At 38.2% G+C, this 21,699-nt stretch overlaps 1 protein-coding gene across 1 annotated transcript in view; it reads right to left on the bottom strand.

The window, feature by feature from the left end:
• Positions 1–1,070: 1,070 nt before the first annotated feature.
• LOC106875548 (protein ERGIC-53) overlaps positions 1,071–21,699 on the bottom strand; it is a 39,440-nt gene continuing 18,811 nt past the window's right edge. The window contains exons 2-15 of the mRNA XM_014923747.3: positions 18,124–18,180; positions 17,504–17,601; positions 16,987–17,094; positions 15,899–15,960; positions 15,000–15,099; positions 13,896–14,019; positions 13,445–13,500; positions 12,906–13,000; positions 12,020–12,080; positions 11,482–11,664; positions 10,926–11,020; positions 9,835–10,018; positions 8,572–8,675; positions 1,071–8,047 (exon numbers count right to left, since the gene is read on the bottom strand). Of these exons, the coding sequence (XP_014779233.1) occupies positions 8,011–8,047; positions 8,572–8,675; positions 9,835–10,018; positions 10,926–11,020; positions 11,482–11,664; positions 12,020–12,080; positions 12,906–13,000; positions 13,445–13,500; positions 13,896–14,019; positions 15,000–15,099; positions 15,899–15,960; positions 16,987–17,094; positions 17,504–17,601; positions 18,124–18,180 (1,364 nt within the window). The 3' untranslated portion in view covers positions 1,071–8,010. The remainder of the gene's footprint in view (positions 8,048–8,571; positions 8,676–9,834; positions 10,019–10,925; positions 11,021–11,481; positions 11,665–12,019; positions 12,081–12,905; positions 13,001–13,444; positions 13,501–13,895; positions 14,020–14,999; positions 15,100–15,898; positions 15,961–16,986; positions 17,095–17,503; positions 17,602–18,123; positions 18,181–21,699) is intronic.

Raw genomic sequence — 21,699 nt, 5'->3', positions numbered from 1 at the left:
CCCCATGGCTTTTTAGATTTCTTGCAATTCCACAAATCCAAATAACAAAACGCTGTTTACCCTTTTGTCCATTTATATGACATTTGGGAACAATTGCTTCCCCCTGCTTCAATTGAAAACAAATTTCACTCAAATAAATGCTATAAAGATAATTTTGTTCACTTAAGAATATAATTTTTTTTAAAGTTGTCTATTTTATGCATAACAGTGTGAATCAGAACTAAAATCTGAATACCACAAATGCCTCAGTTAAATGAAAATGCAAACACATTCTCTCTGGACGGCTGATGTGCATAGAGGAGAGGAGAGAGACTTCTTCATGGGTTGTTAACCACTCCTCGCAAGATGGAACTAGTTTCTTTCCCCTGTCAATAGGATACATAGACCATTGAGCAGTTGTAAATTAAACTAGTACATTTGTGGATAGCCTAATTTGCATATTTGTACGTTTTGCAGTTCATCGTTAATTAAACAATATTTGTCTATGCACAACACAGTGAAAATCTAGAAATAAATTTAAATATCATAGAACTTTACAGTGAGTTAAATAAGAATGTAAATACATACTTTCTACAGTATTAATTTTTTGGTACAAAGGAATAGTATAGTGTGATTACAGAATTATTTAACCCATAATGAGGTTTTATAATATTTATTTCAATTCTTCTGAATCAGTGTTGCATAATATGGACATTGTTTAATTAATGTCAAGCTGTGACAAAGCACAAATATGGAAATTAGGCTATCCACAACTGTACTAACTTAATTTATGACTGCTTACTATAGAGGCTGACCTATGCTATTGACTGGAGAAAGAAACTGTGTCTTCTTTGAGGAGCAGTCAACAAACCACGAAATGGTCAGTCAGAATACTCTCTCTCTCTTCTTTTTTTTTTTCTGCACATCAGTAGTGTAGTATACATTTACACTTTTATTAGATCTACAGTGAAGCCTCATAATATTTCAATTAATTTTTATCTCTTATACTTTGTTTTTCATAAAAATGAATGCAAGCCACAAATACTGAACTAAAACAAAAAAAGATTAGAATATGAATACAAACAACAAAGAAGGAATTAAAATCTTTATATACTAAAATTGTACACCAAAGTTTTATGAAATATCAAATGTTAAATGTCTTTTAGATTTGTCAACAGAAGAAATCTCCCTGGCAACTAATAAAATAAAATTTTATATAAGATGGATACAATTCAAAGAAGTGAAGTGATTGGTTGCTCTTGCATGAGTTATGAGGCTGCTACAATAGTTTATTAATGAAGAGATATTTTGCAATTAGGGTTTAACGAGTTCTGACCAAAATTCATTATATATGCTTTTACCAGGAGTGTCTTAACAAGTGCATTTTTGATGGGCAATAACTGACCAAACTGTTTGGGATTTCATCAAATTGAATCCCTTTTACAGAAGTTCGGCCTTTCCTGATCTGTTGAATCTTTGGGTTTTAATATTTGGAGGTAAACTTATATTTCTGTTGTTTGCTTCTGGCATTCAGCTCCAATTACTAAACATGGCATCTCGAGACTGTTACACTGCAATATCGAACCCCTCATACTCTGACTGACAATAGTCTCTCTTCGTTTCCACGATGAGTACTCAGTAACCCAATCAACTGAGTTACTGAATACTCATTGATGTGCAAGTGGCTGAGTACTCCACAGACATGTACTCTCATCACAATTGTCAATTGGATCATTACATTACACACACAATCCCACCTCATTTGTTTCCAGTTTCCATTCAAAAAGCTACAGTTGTGGCACAAGTCATTGCCCAGGATTGCCAAGTAGAGAGCTTGAACTGGATATCTCATGATTTGCAAAGCAAACTTCTTAATCATTTAGCCATCCAGTATTACAAGACCATGGGGACAGGCAATTCCTAGATTAGACTGAAACAAGTATTTCAGAGATTCCAGTGACTATCCTGTCCACAGCTGTTTGACAATATTGCATCTTATTAGAAATTTAAAGATCTTCCAAATTGTTCTTTTCAACTGGGAATATTTGTTGTTTAATGGCAACGACATCACCATTGTAACAGCACCGAGTTTTCAACACGAGTTGAAGCAAGAGCCTCCTATAAGAGACAGCCTCCTTCTCCTATTTAGATAATCAAATAGGAAGCACATAAAATTCTTGCAACATCAAAGCAAACCAGGGCTCAAGAAGTACCAACAGCTCAACTGTCCACAGGTGAGGTTAAACGAGTGCAAAGTTATGGGACTACAAAGTAGGTGTGATGGCAAGAGGATTTGCAATAATTAAGTGAAGCTGATTAACGAGGATCACTTGGAGAATAATAATGATAATGATGGTTTCAGATTTTGCTACAAGGGCAGCAATTTTGGGGAAGGGGATGAGTCAATTACATCGACCCCAGTGGTTCACTGGTACTTAATTTATCAACCCTGAAAGAATGAAAGGTAAAGTCGACCCCGTTGGAATTTGAACTCAGAACATGCAGATGGACAAAACACCATTAAGCATTTCGCCCAGCGTGCTATAATAATAATAATAATAATAATAATAATTCTTTCTGGCACAAGGCTTGAAATTTTGTGTGGGGAGGGAGGGGAAGAGTCGATTACATTGACCCCAGGACTTTACTGGCTCTTATTTTATCAATCCCAAAAGATGAAAGGCTAAGTCAACCTCGACAGAATTTTAACTCAGAGAATACAGTAACGGATGAAATGCCTCTAAGCATTTTGCCAAGTGTGCTAATGATTCTGCCAGCTCTCAGCCTTCCAAATAATAATAATAATAATAATCTGGCTTACAAAAATATGCAAATTTGAACATTTTAAGAAGAAGATTAAAAAGAAAAAGTATGCACAAAAGTAAAATATTTTATTCCCTTTTACTTCATTAATGAAAAAGAAAAACCTTGTATTCTTGGTGAGACGATCGCCTCCCTCATCAAAAACTGAAAAACTGTGAATCTCCAAAATGTGCAACAATAGTTTTGAATGCATGAATGGATGAGGAAATCACTGGCCAAACCTCTCTACACAGGAGGATGTGTAGGAAAAACATCACAGGAAATGGAATCAAATGTTTCTGACAGCTGAACAAAGATACATTTGTAATTGCATTAAAATAACAAACTACATTAAGTTATATTGACAGGAAGGACAAATTGTTCTGAATAATATTTCAACTGATATGTAAATCACAAATTTAGTTTACTGCTACCACTCTCTCTCACTACTAATAAACAATGGATGATACTGATTTCCTCCAAATGCTTTCATTATGTACCTTCCCTGTCCATCTTTCACTTGTAAAATTAATAATTTAATCCATTGAAATTAGACTCAATATTCCTCACTGCATTGAACTGATGAAATCCAACTAGATTGAAATAGCATTTATAAATGAATGCTAAGAACTTTATGATTAAAAGAAAAATGAAAGGAAAGGCAATTTAATCAAATAACTATATTTTCATCGTTTCATTTTACTAAGCAAACCTATTTCTGTTCTCAGCTTGCTTCAGTTACATTTCCATCCTCAGTGTTTGGTGAGAATAAAGTCTGTAATGTATCAGATAGTTGGGGCTCCACTAAAGGTAAATCTTAGCCCCTCAAAGCAGATGCGAAACAGAATGAATACATTGTTATCAAAATGTATGGTTCAAATGGAAAGTATAACTACAGTTTGGTAAAAGGGACTGATAGGATAAGTACCAGGTTTAAAAGGAAAAAAAAAATACTGGGGTTGAGTCATTTGACAAAAATTCTTCAAGGCAGTGCCCCAGCATGGCCACAGTCCAATGACTGAAACAAGTAAAAAGGTAAAAGAGAAGTTGCTGACATACCTGGATTATATTTGAGGCTAATTCATAATAAATACCTGGATTATATTTGAGGCTAATTCATGATAAATTCCTCTGCAAATCACATCACGAGGCTCTTCTATCTCTTTGGTTTTTGAGAGTTGTAATAATCTTTAAATTCTCATTTATTTTTAAATGTATATCACTGCTTTATATGCTAACAATTTCTGACCCTTTTCACACCTTTGTCCATCATACAAAACCAGTTCGCTATTCCCTATTTTTTGTTTCACAAAAATGGAAATTTAACCGCAAACAATCTTGGGTTTATAATCCCCAAGCGTCTTATAACGGAATTTATATGATTTCAATTTAGTTGGATATCATCAGTTTCAGTGAAGAGAGACCACACACCTCTCTTGGTTAAATCATTTATTTGGAACTGATCAAATGTATCTAGAGCCAACAACAAATGCGTTTTGCAAGCCTACACCACCAGATGAGCAGTTTGTCTATTTACTAATCTAAGATAACAAACTCTAACTACTCTGCTATGTGCTTCATGGTAGGTCATATTTCTTGCACACATCCAAACACACTTATTAACAGATCAATCTAGCCGGTCACATGTGAAATTTGAAAAACTTTCATAAAAACTATCAAAGTACATTTAATAATTGTGAGTAGATTGTCAAATGTTAGTAATACGATTGCTTTTGAGAACCGTCCTTAGAATGGGTGAATTGTTACATTAAAATCTTTCAATATGTTGATGCTTTTAGGAAAGAAGAACGGCCAGAACAGATTTGAAGGGCTGCAGGAAATGACTGTATAAGAATTATTCAGCAAAGAAGTTTGGCATGGGAAACGGTAAGGGTAAAGAGAGAAAAGAAATGCTAGTTCAGAAGAACAGAAAGAGGAAAATAGTTGTAAGCCTGGGTAAATGTCCATTTTTGAAGTGTGGTCACAGAACCGCCCTCAATATGTGGACAGTACCCTTGAGTGGGTAATTTTTTAGTTTTGTCAAGTGTCAGTCAATGACCAGGGCCGAAGTATTTCCTGATCCCATATAGGAATCCCAATCTTCAAAATATAATTTTGACAAATGCTATAAATGGAGAGAAACCAAGAGAGATCCTCTCTGAAGGCTTAAAATCTGCAGCATTTGAGGACTTTTGCTGGGTTACTGAGGACAAGAACGTGCTTCTTTGATATGTTTAGTGATTGCTGCTCAGTGTCAGTCAAGAAGGAATACAGCTGCAGGCATGACAGAGTCGAAGCTTATGTACATTAGCAGCTATTTTGAAATAACAACAGAAAAGAGTTTGCAATAGGGAAGGTCTGCGAGGATGATAAAGAGATCATACTCTGGGGTATGTCGTGTAACACAGCAAGGGAGATCAATAATAAAAAGCCAGATGTTGTTGTCAAGGACGACTAGGAAACGAGGTAACCGAAGTATCCTTTCCAAGAGTTGATAAAATATCTCTCAAAGAAATTAACCAAATATAAAGACCTGAAAACAGAGAAATGTGGAGAGTGGAAACAAACAATCCTATGATAGGTGTTTTAGGAATGATTAAAAAAACAAGCAGACAAATACATAAACCCAAATGCCAGGACTTGTGTACGCATAAAGTAGATATATTGTATCAGAAACTGTAAAGTCAAAATACAAATCTGTGCTTTGCAATGCAGAGAAAACAAATAATAAAAGGTGACAAACCCAGCAATGATTATTTTTCTTAACAGGGGAGGCACAAAGGGGAATATTTCATGTATTATGTAAACCCTATCACTTCATTAGTATTTTATTCTGTTGACACAAAAAGTGTGAAAGGCAAATCTTGATGCTGGCAGGATCTGAACTCACAATGTAAAGGTTAACAGCTAAATAACATAAAACATTCCTTTCTGCCATTCTCCCAATTCTGAAATCCATGGCTTTCAAGACTGAATAATATTCGTTACTAACCTAGATGCAAGGCCACATTTTGTATGTGAGTGAGAAAACATTGGCGGTGAAGCTGGGCAACTAAATACAATTGTGCATGGCAGTTTCTCAAGAACTCTTTTACCAATTCTACACCATCCTCAAAACAATAAAAAATAAAACAGGCAATTGAAATTTCAGAAAAACCCTTTCGAAAACATATTTGAAAGGTATGTGAAAAGAAAAGAAAATATATTTTAGCGAGAGGAGAGGTGGTTTTCAGGTGAATGTAACTTCATGTTCTTAACATCATTTCACCTATACGTTAACACAAATGCATGTGTGTATATATCTATACACACACACACACACACACACATACAAATGTGCATTTGTGTCTGCATATTTAGTTCCATATACTAGGTACATGTATGTCCATGTGAGTGAGTCTTATACACCCTCCTAAACACAGTGTGTTTAAGCAGTGAGTAGCCAGGCATTTGATGGTTCTGCAGACAAGTGTAGTACATGCCTACATCCAGACCCTTCTCTTTCAGCCACATTGGATTTGCTCGATTCCAGGATTCCACAGTTCCCTCTCCCCCTTCCCCCTCAAAACTTGTCTCTGTCATTGGTGCTATGGAAGTTTGATGCCTGTAACAACAGTTATGGAAGTGGTCTTGCAGTGTGATGTCAGCAGTAAGGTTTGGTCATGTATCAGCAGCAATACCAAAGGCCCTATGGAATCAGGAGTGGTATTGGAGTGCAGTGACAGCAGTATGTATTATCAGGAGTGGTATTGGAGTGTGGTGTGTCGGCAGCAGTGGCAAGGTGCTTTTCTGTCTGCAGCGATTATTGTTTAACCCCAGTTTCTAGATGCTGGTCAATGGAGTGTCAGAACAGGGGTCGCTGTTATTGCTATGGCAATGCTGTACTGTAGTATGTCTAGATACAATGGTGGTGGTGGCTGCTTCAACACTGCATAGTTTGTGGTTTTGGCAAAGTGGCTGCTTCGCTGCAGTGTGACAGGACAGGTATTGCAGACCTACGCTCAAGTGATAACATCTATGCCTCACCTGTTGAACAATGTTCGTTATTGTTTAGCAACAAGTCCTTCCTCATTCAGCAGACCAATAATTTAAAGACATTCCAACTGTGACTATCTAGTTTATATATCTATCTATCGAAGACCATATTCTTGAGTGTGACTTGTGGGATATTTCGCTGCTCTTTCTAGCAGGCTGAGCAACCTTGTTGGCTGACGTGTGTCAAGTGAAATGGTAAATGATAAACAATGATGAAATTTCATCTTCCTTTTTACTATTTTCTCATGCATTTTACCATTCTATCATAGACTGGAGCAATTTCCTCTTCTTGTCACTGACCAAGTTCTGTGTAATGGAACCAGTTTCATGTCCATCCACTCTAAACACCGCACAAAGAACAAGTGACCGCTTGACCATGGAAATTGCTTTGTTGTCTTTTACTCTATTAAAATGAGCTTTAAATTGTTTGTTTAGAGATTCGCCAAAGAGTAAGGGGTGTATAGAGAGAGAGCAGAGGTGAGTGTGTATACAAGGAGAGACACAACAGATTGGGATGGGTGTATAGCAAGATCACAGGCTAGGATTTTCTTTCTCAATTGCCAGGGACTGACCACCCACCCATACACACCACCCACATGAAAATAGAAGTGATGGTTAAGGGATTATTAGGAAAGTGACATTTGAATGGGTTGGTGTTTAAATCTACTCTAGTATAAACAGATTTATTCCTCAATGGTTAGATCCAGTTATGAAATGATATCCATCACCATCACATCGATGCACACAATACAACCATCCTCTCAACAACACAACCCCAAACCTTACATCATCATTTAGTTTTTAAAAATACATTTTATACTTTTATTATCATTTTATTTATTTCTTTTATACAATTTGCCATAAAAAAAAACAACACACACACAGAGACTTGTAGCCAGGCACACAACACACACACACACAGACTTGTAGCCAGGCACACAACACACACACACACAGACTTGTAGCCAGGCACACAACACACACATACATGCAGTGAGACATAAAGACCTACAGCTTAGTCTCATACATCTCTTTCAACTTCCAAATGAAATGCTTGTGCAGTTCTCTCTCTCTCTCTCTCTCTCTCACACACACAGATAATCCTCAGTCACAAACATCCAGAGACACAGTATTCAACTGAGATGGAAGAAGAGAGAGTAAAAAAAAAACAATAACCAACAAAAAACAATGTTTTCAATAGAATTTCTTGGCTTGTGCTTCCTTGCTTTGCCTGGAATTAGAAAAAAAAACAGAAGAATATGATAAACAGATAAGAACACACACACATATCACCACCTCCATCACTACCACCACCATCATCATGCATGCATACACACACACACACACACACACACACACACACACGATGGATCTTGTTCAGTCATTTATCTTGTCTTGAACTCTCCACTCCCTGGATTTTAGGTGAGTCCTCAATAAACATAATTCTCAAGGGGAATCAGCAAGGCCCAGCGATGAGGGACAATCTAACTCATGGGCTTCCATGTAATTTCTATCGATCCAATTTCACTCACAAAAATTTGGATCAACTTGAGGCCAAGGTAGAAGATACTTGTCCATGGTTCCAGTCAGTGGGATTGAACTGGAGAACATCATGATCACAAAGCAAACACACATAATCACACCACCTTAGTTCTTCAAAAGGCCAACACGAGTAAAAACAAACAAACAATAATTTAAAGCTCATAAAGTTACCTGAGGGTTTTAAATGAGATTGATGAATAGTTAAATACTCACTTGTACATGGCATAGATGAAAAGAGCAGCAATCTGTACAGATAAACCAATGAAAAACACTTTCGGAGATATGCAGTTGATGTTAGGGCATGATGTGGTTGATCCCTGAAAAAATAACACCACAAATAGAGAAAAATGGGGCCAGTGAGACAGATGGAATAGTTAAAGTAATATTAGGAGAATCTGCTAGGCATGTGTATAGACTACACAGTATAGAGACATTTGGTAAATAAACCATAGTAGAGTGACACCTGTTCTATGCCCAGACCAGTCATTGGGTGAGCTTTAAGGATTCTTTATATTTAGGTAACAATATTATTGTATCAAAGCAATTTTAAGGTTTTGGTAGTTAATGAGACAACAGAGCAGTGAGACGTTCTTGGTGTCAATATGATAATATTCCCACAGAACAAACTGTAAAATGGTTGGCAAACAAACAGAGACGATACAGAGTAAAGGAGAGCTTTTACTCTTGCCAAGGGCATGTCAACCTCCCTAACACTAGTTCAATGATAAAATGCATTTAGTTCACACTGTTAAGGGCTTGATGTTAAGAAGGGCATCAAACCATAGAAACTATATGAAAGGTAGAACATGTGAATGAGATGGGAGATGTTACGGAACCTGTTTGAGAGGATAAGAACTCCGAAGAAGAAATGCTTGGACTGTGCCAACAACCCAGTCAACCCATGTCAGTTTGGAAAACAAATGTAAAATAAAGATGTTACAAAATTGATATTTAAATCAATTCATATATATAAATGTCATCCTTGTCATTTTCACATCCACTTTCCATGTTATCATAGTCTTTGACAGGAACCAGTTGGATAGAGGAATACAACTGGCTTGAGTGTCTCTGTTTTAGCATGGTTTCTTTGGCTAAATGCCCTTCCTAGTGCCAACCATTTTACAGTGTACTGGGTGCTTTTCTAGGAGAAACCAAGGAGGGAGACTCGGTTGTTAATTTGAATATATTTGTTAATTATCCTTATTTCTTAATAACAAACAACATATTGGACAATGTAATCCCTGGTAAAGACAGGGTGGCCAGAACTGGAATAACCTGGTCATAGGTTTGCTTGATTGGAGTTAAGCAACAACCTATACATAAAGGTGTGGTTCATTGACCAATATTTTAGACTGTTATTTACGTAACCCTCTGGTAAAACCCTAAAATCCCAAATCCCATAACAGAACCAACCCTTAAACATTCTCAACCCACAAGGAGCAACTCCTGTAAGGGTCAGTCGAATGGATTCCCTACCTGAGATGTGTTTAAGATGTTCGCTGTGTCAGTGCGCACTTGTTTGATGGTGTCTTTCACTTCATGTAGCGCCATTTGCAATTGTATGTTAGACGCAGATCCACCACTTGGTGCATCACCGCCACTAGTTGCACCAACACCGGCAAAATGGTCAGCTTTCTCTTTGATTAAACCAATCAGTTGCCTGTAGAATAGAATTAGAAACAGACGAAGATATATTCACATGCAGCAGCCAACACAGATGCTCAACAACACACACCATCATCATCATCATTTATATGTTTGTGATCGTGTGTGTATGTGTAGAGGGAGGGGATTAAGGCAACCATTGGTTTATTTTTTAAATTATCTCTACAGATATTCTATAGAATTTAGAGCCAGCACTGCAAGTTAAGGTACTTTGTATACGAATACATCAATGTAAACAATGTGATTGAAGATAGAACAAAATAGGCAATAGGTGTATATGTATATTTGAAAAGTTCTAGCTCCTTCTTTGGCACTACATCTGACCTGTTAACCATCCACAAACACACAGTCTTGTGTAACTGGCATGTAAAAAGCACCCTTTGAATATTGGGTGATATGCTGTACCTGAGAAGAGCTGTCAAGCCTAACTGAAGCCAGTGCCGTCTGACTGGCACCACTGGCTGCTTTCATTCCACCACTGGCACACAAGTCATCTACCTCTGCCTCCTCCTCCTCTCATGAACAATGCTGTGTCTAATACCAACAAGCACTGCACCAAGCACTATGCATTGTCCTTCATTATCAGCAAACTCCTTTAAGCCTGAGCAGGACACACCAGACCACTTGTAATCACTCCAAATATAATGGCTCGTGAACACTGAGACGTCTGATAGAGAATGCAAGGCAGCACATCTTTAACATAGCTAAGATTGGATTTGGGGAGGCACATCTTTCCTACAATCATTGATTTACACCAGTCCAAGAGCCATATTAACAGAATCAATCTGATGCTGTTGCTGGTGGGCCTGCAAAGGCTATGGGCTTGGACTGCTTCATTCAGTTCCTAATTATTTCATCAAGAAAGAAAAAAAAAAGTAATTCAATAACTGAACTCTTGTTACCTTATGTCTTTCATCTGTGCTCGGAAATCATTTTGATTGTTAATCACCATATCAACTTCATGTCTCCTAATTGTGTCCACTGGAACTCCTGTGCCCTAAAATAATGGTAAAACATGAATAGACAATAATACATTAGTCTGTTTCCTATCAGAAGAAATATATTGTTTATTCATTCCACCGCAAAACAAAGAGATATCTACTGTTTCTATTTTCCATTTCTCTTTCAAGGGAAAAAGACATTTCATGGAACATTTTCAATTTAACTTATAGCAACAATAACAAAAGCAACAATATTAGTCACTGACTTTGTTCAGTAATACATGAGTATACATCATATATAAATATATATATATATATATATATATATATATATATATATATATATATATATAAATTATAAATATCATTACAATACAATAGTATTATTTTCCAGTTAAATAAAGCCCCATAAAGGTAAAATAATAAAAAGAAATTAGTGGTACAACAAGGCAGCAATGTTTGCTGGAAATAGCAGTTGATAACCATAAGCAATATAAGAAGAGAGGGAGTTAGTTACCTGTGCATGCTGCATTGGTGGCTGTCCTGCCACAGGTGCCTGGATGGATGTGACTTTTGACAGAATCAACTCCTGGCGTCCAGATAACTCGTCCAGCCTCTTGTTCAACTCTCGGAGTGTTGCATATATGTTATTTTGACCTTCAAAGATCTGTTTCAGTTCCCTCTCACCTTGACTCTCAAACTGTAAATGAATCATAAGTACAATGACACCAATCTTTATAGCATGATAGCCACTACATCACACCTATACAACTCATATCTACCATTACTACACAAGGTAACATGACTCAAAAGTGCACCATCGCACTGCGATCAACCTCAGAAATATAGAAATGGGAGCGGTCACCCAGACATTAAACCCCTATCATTGTGTGAAGGATGGGTGCGGGAGGTATTGGACGTGAATATTGCATTTGGTTGTTCAACCAGCCATGTACACAATATATAGGTCATCCGTTTAATTAGGATGTCCAGAGTTACACATCAACCAGCACATGCCACTACTTCCATGACCACCACCACATCACCATACTCACCCATTTATCCACATCAATGTCATATTTGTCCTTTGCCTTGTCTGGATTTTCTTTTTTAAAACTGAAACAAGAAAAGAGAGAGAGAGATGTAAATTTATGGCAGCGTGTGGGGTGGATGTTATGTTGCATGGGGTGGATGCTGTCGCGTGGGGTGCATGTTATGTTGCGTGGGGCGGATGCTGTGTTGTGTGGGGTGGATGTTGAATGGATTGGACAGGGGGAAAAAAGACCAGGTAGTCATGGATGGAATGTTTTAGGTCAACTAAATAAATGAAGACCTTGGGCTTAACATCGGATACACACAAAACAGAGTCTCTAACCCAGTGTTTCTCAATCCTTTTTTTTGATCCATGGACCCCTTTCATTCCCATTTTACTCTCAAGGACCCTCATAATCATTCAATGTTTAAAAATTACTCTTATTATATTATTAGGAATTGTATAAAAGAAAATTGTTGAAATATCACCATTTTTTTAATTGTAAGCTTTAATAACAAAACATTATGTGGACCCTAGTCAAGAACCACTCATCAAATCAATTGCTTGAGGTGGTAGAAATAGCAACTAAATATCCTTCAAGTGACATCCTGTTATCTTCAGGAAAGATACAGTGAATAATGTACGTCAGTTCAATGAAGGTTGCTCTACCTCAGAGGGAGCTTTTACATGCTTTACTTGACTTGCTAAAGACAGCAGTATATTCCTTAAAATCACACCCACTGCTCTGAAACAGGAATGACACATTAAGCACTATAGTCAAAGTAGTCAAAGTTATCGGAATGGAGTATCTTTGATCAGAGTTTGGCTCAATGAAGGCTGAGCTGGTGCTTGACCAACAACACCAGCAGCACATCTGCAGTCTTACTACTGCCCTCAACAATACTCACTCTTCTTTGGCCTGTTCAAGTTTCTTGTAATACTCTTTGAATTCTTCATCAAGTTTCTTTTTCTCGTCTTCTGACACTTTTGTGCCTGTGTCCAGCTGAAACAAGATAAAATGACAGCCAAATACTCATTGAGTTGAGAAGAAAAACTAAGGAAACTTACAAATAGCAAAAATACAAACCTAAATTAAGTGCACAGATACATCACGGGTTAAAAATATATCATAAAAAATTTATGATTTACTATTATAGAATTCTAAATCTACTGTTGAAATCAGTTACAAGATTATTTTTGAGAGACTTTTACTTGTTTCAGTCATTTTGACTGCAGCCATACTGGAGCATCACTTCCAGTCAAACAAATCGACCCCAGGACTTATTCTTTGTAAGCCTGGTACTTATTCTATCATTCTCTTTGGCTGAACCGTTAAGTTACAGGGACATAAACACACCAACATTGGTTGTCAAGTGATGGTAGGGGGACAAACACAGACACACAAATGTAAAAGGTTTAGATTAGAACGAAAAAGGGTGTCACATACCTGGTCAGCTGGAGCATGCATGGAATGAGTCAAGAACGCCATTACATCGTGGTCATCTGAAGAAATTATTAAATAGAAGACCTTCGTTAATGACAATAGATGTCATTGAATGGACTACACACACACACAACATTTATATTACGTTATGCACATTAATACAGACTAAAATATGTATTCATATATACATACACACCTAAGTAAAATACATAACACAGAACTGACAGACATGCACACTAAACTGAACGCACACGCACTCACACACACAACATTACATCTACAAACGAATGGTGCACACAGAACCACATGCCAAACCAGATATACAAACCTCCACACAAATACAGATTTAGACAAGAAGACACACACAACACACAACCGGATATATCATTTAAACACACAAAAACTAAGCACAACACAAACACAGTTAAGATAGCAGAGTAAACTGTAACCTCACCTGCCAATCCGCCTGTTGCAGCCGTCACCCCAAAGAATCCGTTCTTGGGAAGGTGGATGCCCTCTGCACGCAGACACAGTTCATATTCATTTTGGTTACTGGACATCCCATTGTGAATAAACACCTGTAGTTAATGAAACACAATAAATAATGAATTTATTGACATTAGAAGAAGACCAAATAGGGCAAAGGAGGGCGTGGGGTCCCTACCAGGTAGAGACATTAGATAACAACAGGTATCTGCTGACAGCTGTGTAAATTTTATATCACTGGGTATCAGTGGCAACAAACACTTACAACATGAGAGTGGACCCATCCCAAAATTCTACTTGTTCTATGTTCAACCAAGCACGATGTGGCCTCTTACACCTACCCTGCAATGTCGTAATAAAAACAATCATATAATCAAAATCCTGACGAGATAATGTATGATTAATTTAAAACAATGAGAATAATCTGAATACCAAAGGGTTAAACAGAAGGAACTACTGTTTGCTATCATGTCCTGTATACCTAGTATTATAAGATAACATACCACAACAATAAACCACAGATCTGAATTAAGTATATACTTGCATCAATCTCACATACAAATGACATGAAACTGGTTATCTGGTGTTTATACGTGCATATACTTCTTTATGCATTATCATCATCGTTTAACGTCCGTTTCCTATTTGGTTGAGGATGCATTTTCCTGTGTGTAGGTCTTCTTAGTACAAGCAACGTGTATATGCACATACGTGTGTGTGTGTATGTGTGCGCGTGTGGCAAATTCTTATTTAACTTGACTTTCTTGCCATCAAGGCTTACCTCCCTTGAACAAGATAGTTAACAGGTATTCCTTCCCTTGAGTCGCGCCGTCTGCTTTGGTAATGCAAGTCTTATTCCCCTTGGCAAAGGCTAATCGGATTTTCCTCACACAAGTCCTCAGTTCCCAGACCCTTGTGCATACACATCAAAAACTTAAGTACACACACACGCACAAGGCTAAATGCAGACAAACATACACACACACACACGCCAAACAGACACACATAACCATAAACACATATATTGGTCCTCGTACATACACTACTTCACTAGCATCTGTGAAATACTTACTGTGAGGGAGTTTTTATAATATTCCACTCTGGCCTTTAGCGGAAAAGGTTTGTTGCGGAAATCTCTAAGACATCCACCCAGTTGTTGGTCGTGTCCATCACTGCAGGGAGAGAGAGAGAGAAAGAGAGAGAGAGTTGTTAATCAACCTACATCACTGCTATAGGTTATGATGATGATGATCAACACTTTGGAAATATTGCAGAGAAAAAAAGAATTATGAAACTCATCAATTCCATCAGTCATGATAATTATTGATGCCTATCCAATTATTACTCATGAAGATAAAGAGGTGGAGAGCATGGTTGGTGCCCAGAAGGGGTTAGGGGGAGGAGAAGATAAAGCTCCCATGCCGGTGGCACGTAAAAAGCACCAACCGATCGTGGCCGATGCCAGTACCTCCTGACTGGCTCCTGTGCTGGTGGCACGTAAAAAGCACCCACTACACTCTCAGAGTGGTTGGCGTTAGGAAGGGCATCCAGCTGTAGAAACATTGCCAGATCAGATGGAACCTGGTGCAGCTGCTGGCTCTCCAGACCTCAGTCAAATCGTCCAACCCATGCCAGCATGGAAAACGGACGTTAAACGATGATGATGATGATAATTTGATCACTAATCTAGCAAGAATGGAGAAGTTGCTGAGAGAATATATTCAGACCAAAACAATTCTCTGGACACTTGTACACTTTGCAAAATGGTTGGCAATAGGAAAGGTATCTTACCATAGAAACATTCCAATAATAGAATGCGAGACGTGCTTCCTGAGCTATCTCCAAGAGCAATAACTGAATATGAATGGATTTAGTCTGTGGTGATACCCAATCCAAGCCAGTAGAGGAAAGTGAAAGTAAAAACAATGTAAAGATCACACACACACAAAAAGAGAATAAGTTGAGACTTACTTCATGTGGCCATACTCCCTCGTACCATTGTTTAGCATTACAAGAATGTAGGGATTATTTCGCTGATGAAAAAAGACAAAAAAGAGAAAGTGGAAATAAGCAGACAGTAATTAAAAAGTTCAATAAAACCTGCACTCTCCTCCTCCTACAAAAGACAAAAGAAGGATTATTTCTAGAATCTTCAATGATTTATATTTAATGCATTCAAGAGAGAAATTTGAAAATATGGAATTGCAAGTGTTTTAAACATTTTGGGTGTAGAAAATAAATATTTTTAAATCTCACAATGAGAGATATTCAGCAACAGTAGTTTGGAGTAAAGATTATTTACCAACATAACATGGCAGTCCTGGTTTAGGACAAATGTTGCTGTAATTTAGCCCCAGGGGACATCATCTCCAGCTGGCTATACGACACGTTATATTTTCGAACAAGGGAATCAAAACTCTGCAAAAATCCGGTACTCACAGGAGGTTTGTGCAGGGCAACCAGCTGAAGGCCAACAGTTTGACAGAAAGTGATACGATGGTGGACCAGTGTTGTAGATAGGATTGGAGAAAATAATGGACAAGCAGGAGCAACATGAAAGCAGAAGTAAACTGAAGGACTGATGATTATATGGTGGTGGTGTGTATGTGATACAGTGGTTGGGCATCCAGACACCAAAAATCATGATGGAAAAGAAATGTGTTTTCTGCATGAAGCCTTTGGATCAACCACAGCTTTATGAGAGAAATTTGGTAGACAGAAACAGTGGTGAATGCCATCAGGCAAATTGTTTCCCTTCCTGACTGGTAGAGTCATCACCTGGCATTGTAGGACTCAAGAAGAGTCACTTTGCAACAAGGATTTGAGCTAGGTCACCAGTCTGATGAGAACTTGCTTCCTTTCACAGTCTTGGAGGCCCCGGAAAAGGTCACGGTACCAGTTTATTCCTCTGATCAAATCAAAATAATAATAATAATAATAATAATAATAATAATAATAATAATAGTTTTGTAGAATAATGAAGTTAGAGGGAATTCCTAGTAAAAAGACATTTCCCTAATTCCAAAAGAAAACAATCTAACATGAACTGTAAAACTTACCTGCCCATCATTGTCAAATGAGTCAAAGAAAAGCCCCATTCCATTCCATTTGTCCATATTACCAAAAACAGGACCTTCGATTGCTTTATCCAGCGTGTACCAGATGGCCTGACAGTTAGAAGACAGAATGGTATTAGTTGTGTGCATGTGTGCGTGTGCACGTGTGTGTGTGTGTGCATGTGTGTGTGTGTGTGTGCTTGCGTGTGTGTGTGTGCGCTCTGGTGCTGCAATGCATTATAATTAAGCAGATAAGAAAGAAACTTCTTCCTGGACAGGTGTGATTCCCTCTGCACAGGTAATGCAGAATATGATGATCTGATAAGAAACACAACCAAATATAATTGATGGATTTGAACTGACACCTTGAGCAAGTAAAGCAACATCTTAATAACTGTAATGCGAGGTAGAAATAGTGATGTAAAACAAATAATGAAAAGAGAGAGAGAGAGAGAGAATAAGAGAGACGTATAAATAGAGAGAAGAACATAGAAAGGGATAACAATAGAAAAGGATTTACCAAGCCATCAGCTCCGACCCTTCCACGGCCTGTGACCCGGAAGGTCACTTCAATGACCCAATTGTCATGTGGGACAGGATTTTTGGTCCACACCCAACCTGCAACAGACATTGTACAACATTTTATATGTCACTTCAGCCTCATTAGTGTGTGCATGTTCATGCATATGATGGTGCACATGGAGTGTGTGTGTGTGTGTGTGTGTGTGTGCACATAAATATACAGAAGATGTAGCTGCTACTTTGTAGGTGCTGCAGAGAGTATGCGTGTGTGTGTGCGTGTGTGTTACATTGTGTGTCAATGTGTGCTTGTGTAGATACCTAACGGTTTACATGTAGTATGTATGCGTGTTCCATTGTCATGTGTAACTTTATGTATATGTATATGTATGTGCCAGAGCACTGCCTAATATATATGTGTAGGTGTCACACAGTGTACAAGTCAGTGTCAATGAATGTGTGTGTGCGTACAGATGTCATGGTACAGATGCGTACAGATGTCATGGTATGTGTAAGGGACTGCAGTATACATCTGTGTATTTAAGGGCTGACTTGTGTGTGTGTGTGTGTGTGTGTGCGTGCGTGCAGTAAGGAATAGAAACAAACAAGATCAGTTCGAACCTTTTTTACTTTTCAAAGATGTCGTCAGTCGAATATTTTCATCACCTGCGATGGCATCTGGAAAATAAGAGATTGTGGTTGATGATGACAACGTTGGTGATGACAATCAATCAATCAATCGTCCTATCTCTCAAGTTATCTGGACATGCACATATTTATTATATAACCATCATCATCATCATTTAGCATCCATATCTCATACTGGCATAGATTGGATGGGTTGACACAATCTGACAAACCTAATGTCTACAGCTAGATGCCCTCCCTAATGCCAATCCTTTTGCAGAGCATATTGTGTGCTTTTCTCATGACTAATGGAATCACTGAGTAAATCACAAGACAAAACCCCTTGAGAGGGTGAGAGTGCAATATTATGGGAGGTAGGTTTGTGCCAGGTAGAGAGAGGTTAAATTAGGGAAAAGAGATGGGCACCTCAGCCAGGAAGAGAGAAAAGGATAACAGAGATTGGATATCAGGTTATATCCTCAAGGTACAAGAAGGTGAATAGCGAGAGAATAGGGGTAGAGAATTGAGGATGGCTAATTGGGTAGATATGTTTGCAAGGGTGTGAAAGGAGTGACAGATATGAGAGCATTGAAGGGTGAACATGGATAGAAGTGTGGGTAATGGTGAGTCTCAGTTTGGGGGAATGTAAGGAAAATAAGAGTGGGGCAGAGACATGCTGGGGCACCACCTTGAAGAATTTTAGTCAAACAGGTCAACCCCAGTACCTTTTTTTTTTAGTTCTCTTTTGATGAACCACTAAGTTATGGAGATGTAAACACACCAAAACCAGTTGTCAAACAGTGGTGGGGGACAAACACAAACACACACGATGAATTTCTTTCAGTTTCTGTCTACCAAATTCACCCACAAGGCTTTAATTAGTTCAAAACTATAGCAGAAGACACTTGCCCAAGTTGCCACACAGTAGGACTGAACCCAGAACCATGTGGTTGGGAAGCAAGTATCTTACCACGCAGCCATGCCTGCACCTATAGATGTCAACGGACAACAAAGTTGTGAAGTCAGGTTGACGAACCTGGTAGAGGAGATTCCTCCCACCTGTATGGAAGATCCTGTCATAGGTGATGGGCATGGCCTTCCCTCTGGACTAAAAGATAAAAACTAACATACATAGGCAGAAAGAAAGTGAAGAGAAGGGATAATGGACAGATAGATGGGGGTATAGACATGTAACTGTGTAGACAGCAAGATAAATAAGCATGGAGACAGGTATATAGGCAGGTGGATAGGTCGGTAGACATATATCTCATCCCCCTTCCCTCTCTTTGCCCCAACTTTTTACCTACAAGTATGAACCTTAGAAATTTAAACAGAATATGAACTCAACCCTCCTCATCAATCTGGAATGACCAGCAACCACCCACCCCACACACACACACACACAGGTATCTCTGAACATTAAGGGATTTGAGGAGAGTGATTCAGAAATAAAAAAAACTGACTCAGATCATGACAACCTGTCCAACCCACACCAGCTTGGAAAGTGGAGGGAGAGGAGGGAGGGAGAGAGGAGAGGAGAGAGTAGAAGACCTCACCACATTTGTACCCAACCACATATAGCCATCTCCTCCCTCTCCCTCTCTATTTCTTAATGTGATACTCCCTTCCAAGTCTGCTTGGTTGTTTGTTGAGCTGTCTACCAGAATGTGTGTGTGAGCGTGTTTGACTATCCATCCATCTACTTTACTATATAAATATATCTTTTATCTTTTTTTTCTTTTATTCTTTTACTTGCTTCAATCTTCAGGCTGTGGTCATGCTGGGGTACTGCCTTCAAGAATTTCTTGTCACATGAATCAACCCCAGCACTTGTTTTCTCTTTTAAGCCTGATACTTATTCTATCAGTCACTTTGGCAAACTGCTAAGTTACAGGGACATAAACACAGACACACAAATGGCAGGCTTCTTTCGGTTTCCGTCTACCAAATCCATTCACTAGGCTTTGGTCAGTCTGAGGGTATAGTAGAAGACACTTGCCTAAGGTGTCACGCAGTGAGGCTGAACCAGGAACCTTGTGGTTGGGAAGCAAGCTTCTTGCCACACAGCCACGCCTGCAGTTATGTACATGTGTGTGTGTGTGTGTGTGTTACTGGCCAGTTTCTTTCGTATTTCTTAGTCTTAATCCCACTTACTACAACAAATAACACTATTTGTTGTAACAAATTCGATGTGCATACACACACACACACATACACACACACACACACATACACACACACACACACAGCCATTTATGGGTGGGGGCGATGGTGTGACACCCATGCCTTGTTCAAAACAGTAAAGATATAGCTAAAAGAATCCAAATTATTAGATGTGCACATCATCCAATTCCTATTCCCTCCCTCTCTGTAACCACCTGGCTATCTACCTGGCTGTAGCTACCTATGTCCCTGTATCTTGGCGAATGTGTTTATATTAGTCTGTCACTTCAAACGGGTAACAGCAGGGCAAACCAACAACTCACTGACTGACCTTGCTTATAGTAACAGCAACAAACACCATATCAGAAGAATGCAGTTTGTCCTTGGGGAAGACAAAGCGAGGGGGGGGGGAAGGGAAGAAAGCTGAAGAGTCAGATCAGGGAGCTATAAATAACGAGGATCTGGCAAAGTGACAGCTCCCTCTTTATAAAAGCTGTCAGGTTTTGGAAGTCAAACTCAGCTGATACTTATTTAAGAGGTTTATAATAAAGATGATTTCTTTTTTTCTTTTTCTCAACCATTCACTGATTTACTTGTAACTGTTTATTCACATCATAAACCTGAAGTCTATTGAATAATACGATTACACATACAGAGAAATATGTGATGGTTATTGTTGGTGGTTAGAGCCCCAGGTCAACACTAATACAGTGAACCTATGATCAAAACTTTACACTAGTAACCAAATGTCGACCCATCTTTATGCAAATAGGAGACAGAAAACTTCAATATCCAGTATTTTATTTTGAACAAGCAAGGTATGATGTGAGATTCTGCTTCCATTTTTGTAAGCAAAAATTCATCTGAAACAAAGGAAGTAAAAGCCATGAAAAATGGGAACATAGAGAACATCAATAGAGAAAAGTTGAAAGCAGTGTCACCCATGGGAAAATGCTAAGATTTTACACATGCATGTGCACCCACCCACCCACACACATACAAACACACACACACCCTCAAACACATTATTTCCGACAACCAAATTTTACTTACAATGATTTTGTTGACCCAAGGTTACAGGTCAACAAAACAATTGTTTTTGAGAAAAACTTCCAGCTCAACACGGACAGAATGAAGGCCCAAAATATTTTCCAAAGAAATCTGAAACTGGTAGTTTCTGCTTCCATCCTGAATATTTTACTATTTTCTGAATTACTAATGCACCAATTTATAGACTGCTCTATATTGTTTTCAATTCTCAACCTACGATCACTTGATTCGTAGATAATATACCAAAAAGCCCTTGACTAGATTTGTGATATGTAAATATATAAAATCTGAACACTTTACACAGTTATAAAAATGAAACAGATCTAACAGCATGGATCAATACAACCTGAACTGCTG

The sequence above is a fragment of the Octopus bimaculoides genome, chromosome 14 (genome assembly GCF_046866305.1).
Source record: "Octopus bimaculoides isolate indiv1 chromosome 14, ASM4686630v1, whole genome shotgun sequence".
Classification (NCBI taxonomy): domain Eukaryota; kingdom Metazoa; phylum Mollusca; class Cephalopoda; order Octopoda; family Octopodidae; genus Octopus; species Octopus bimaculoides.
Note: the sequence above shows the minus strand (reverse complement) of the source record. Positions and strands in the feature narration are given on the sequence as shown.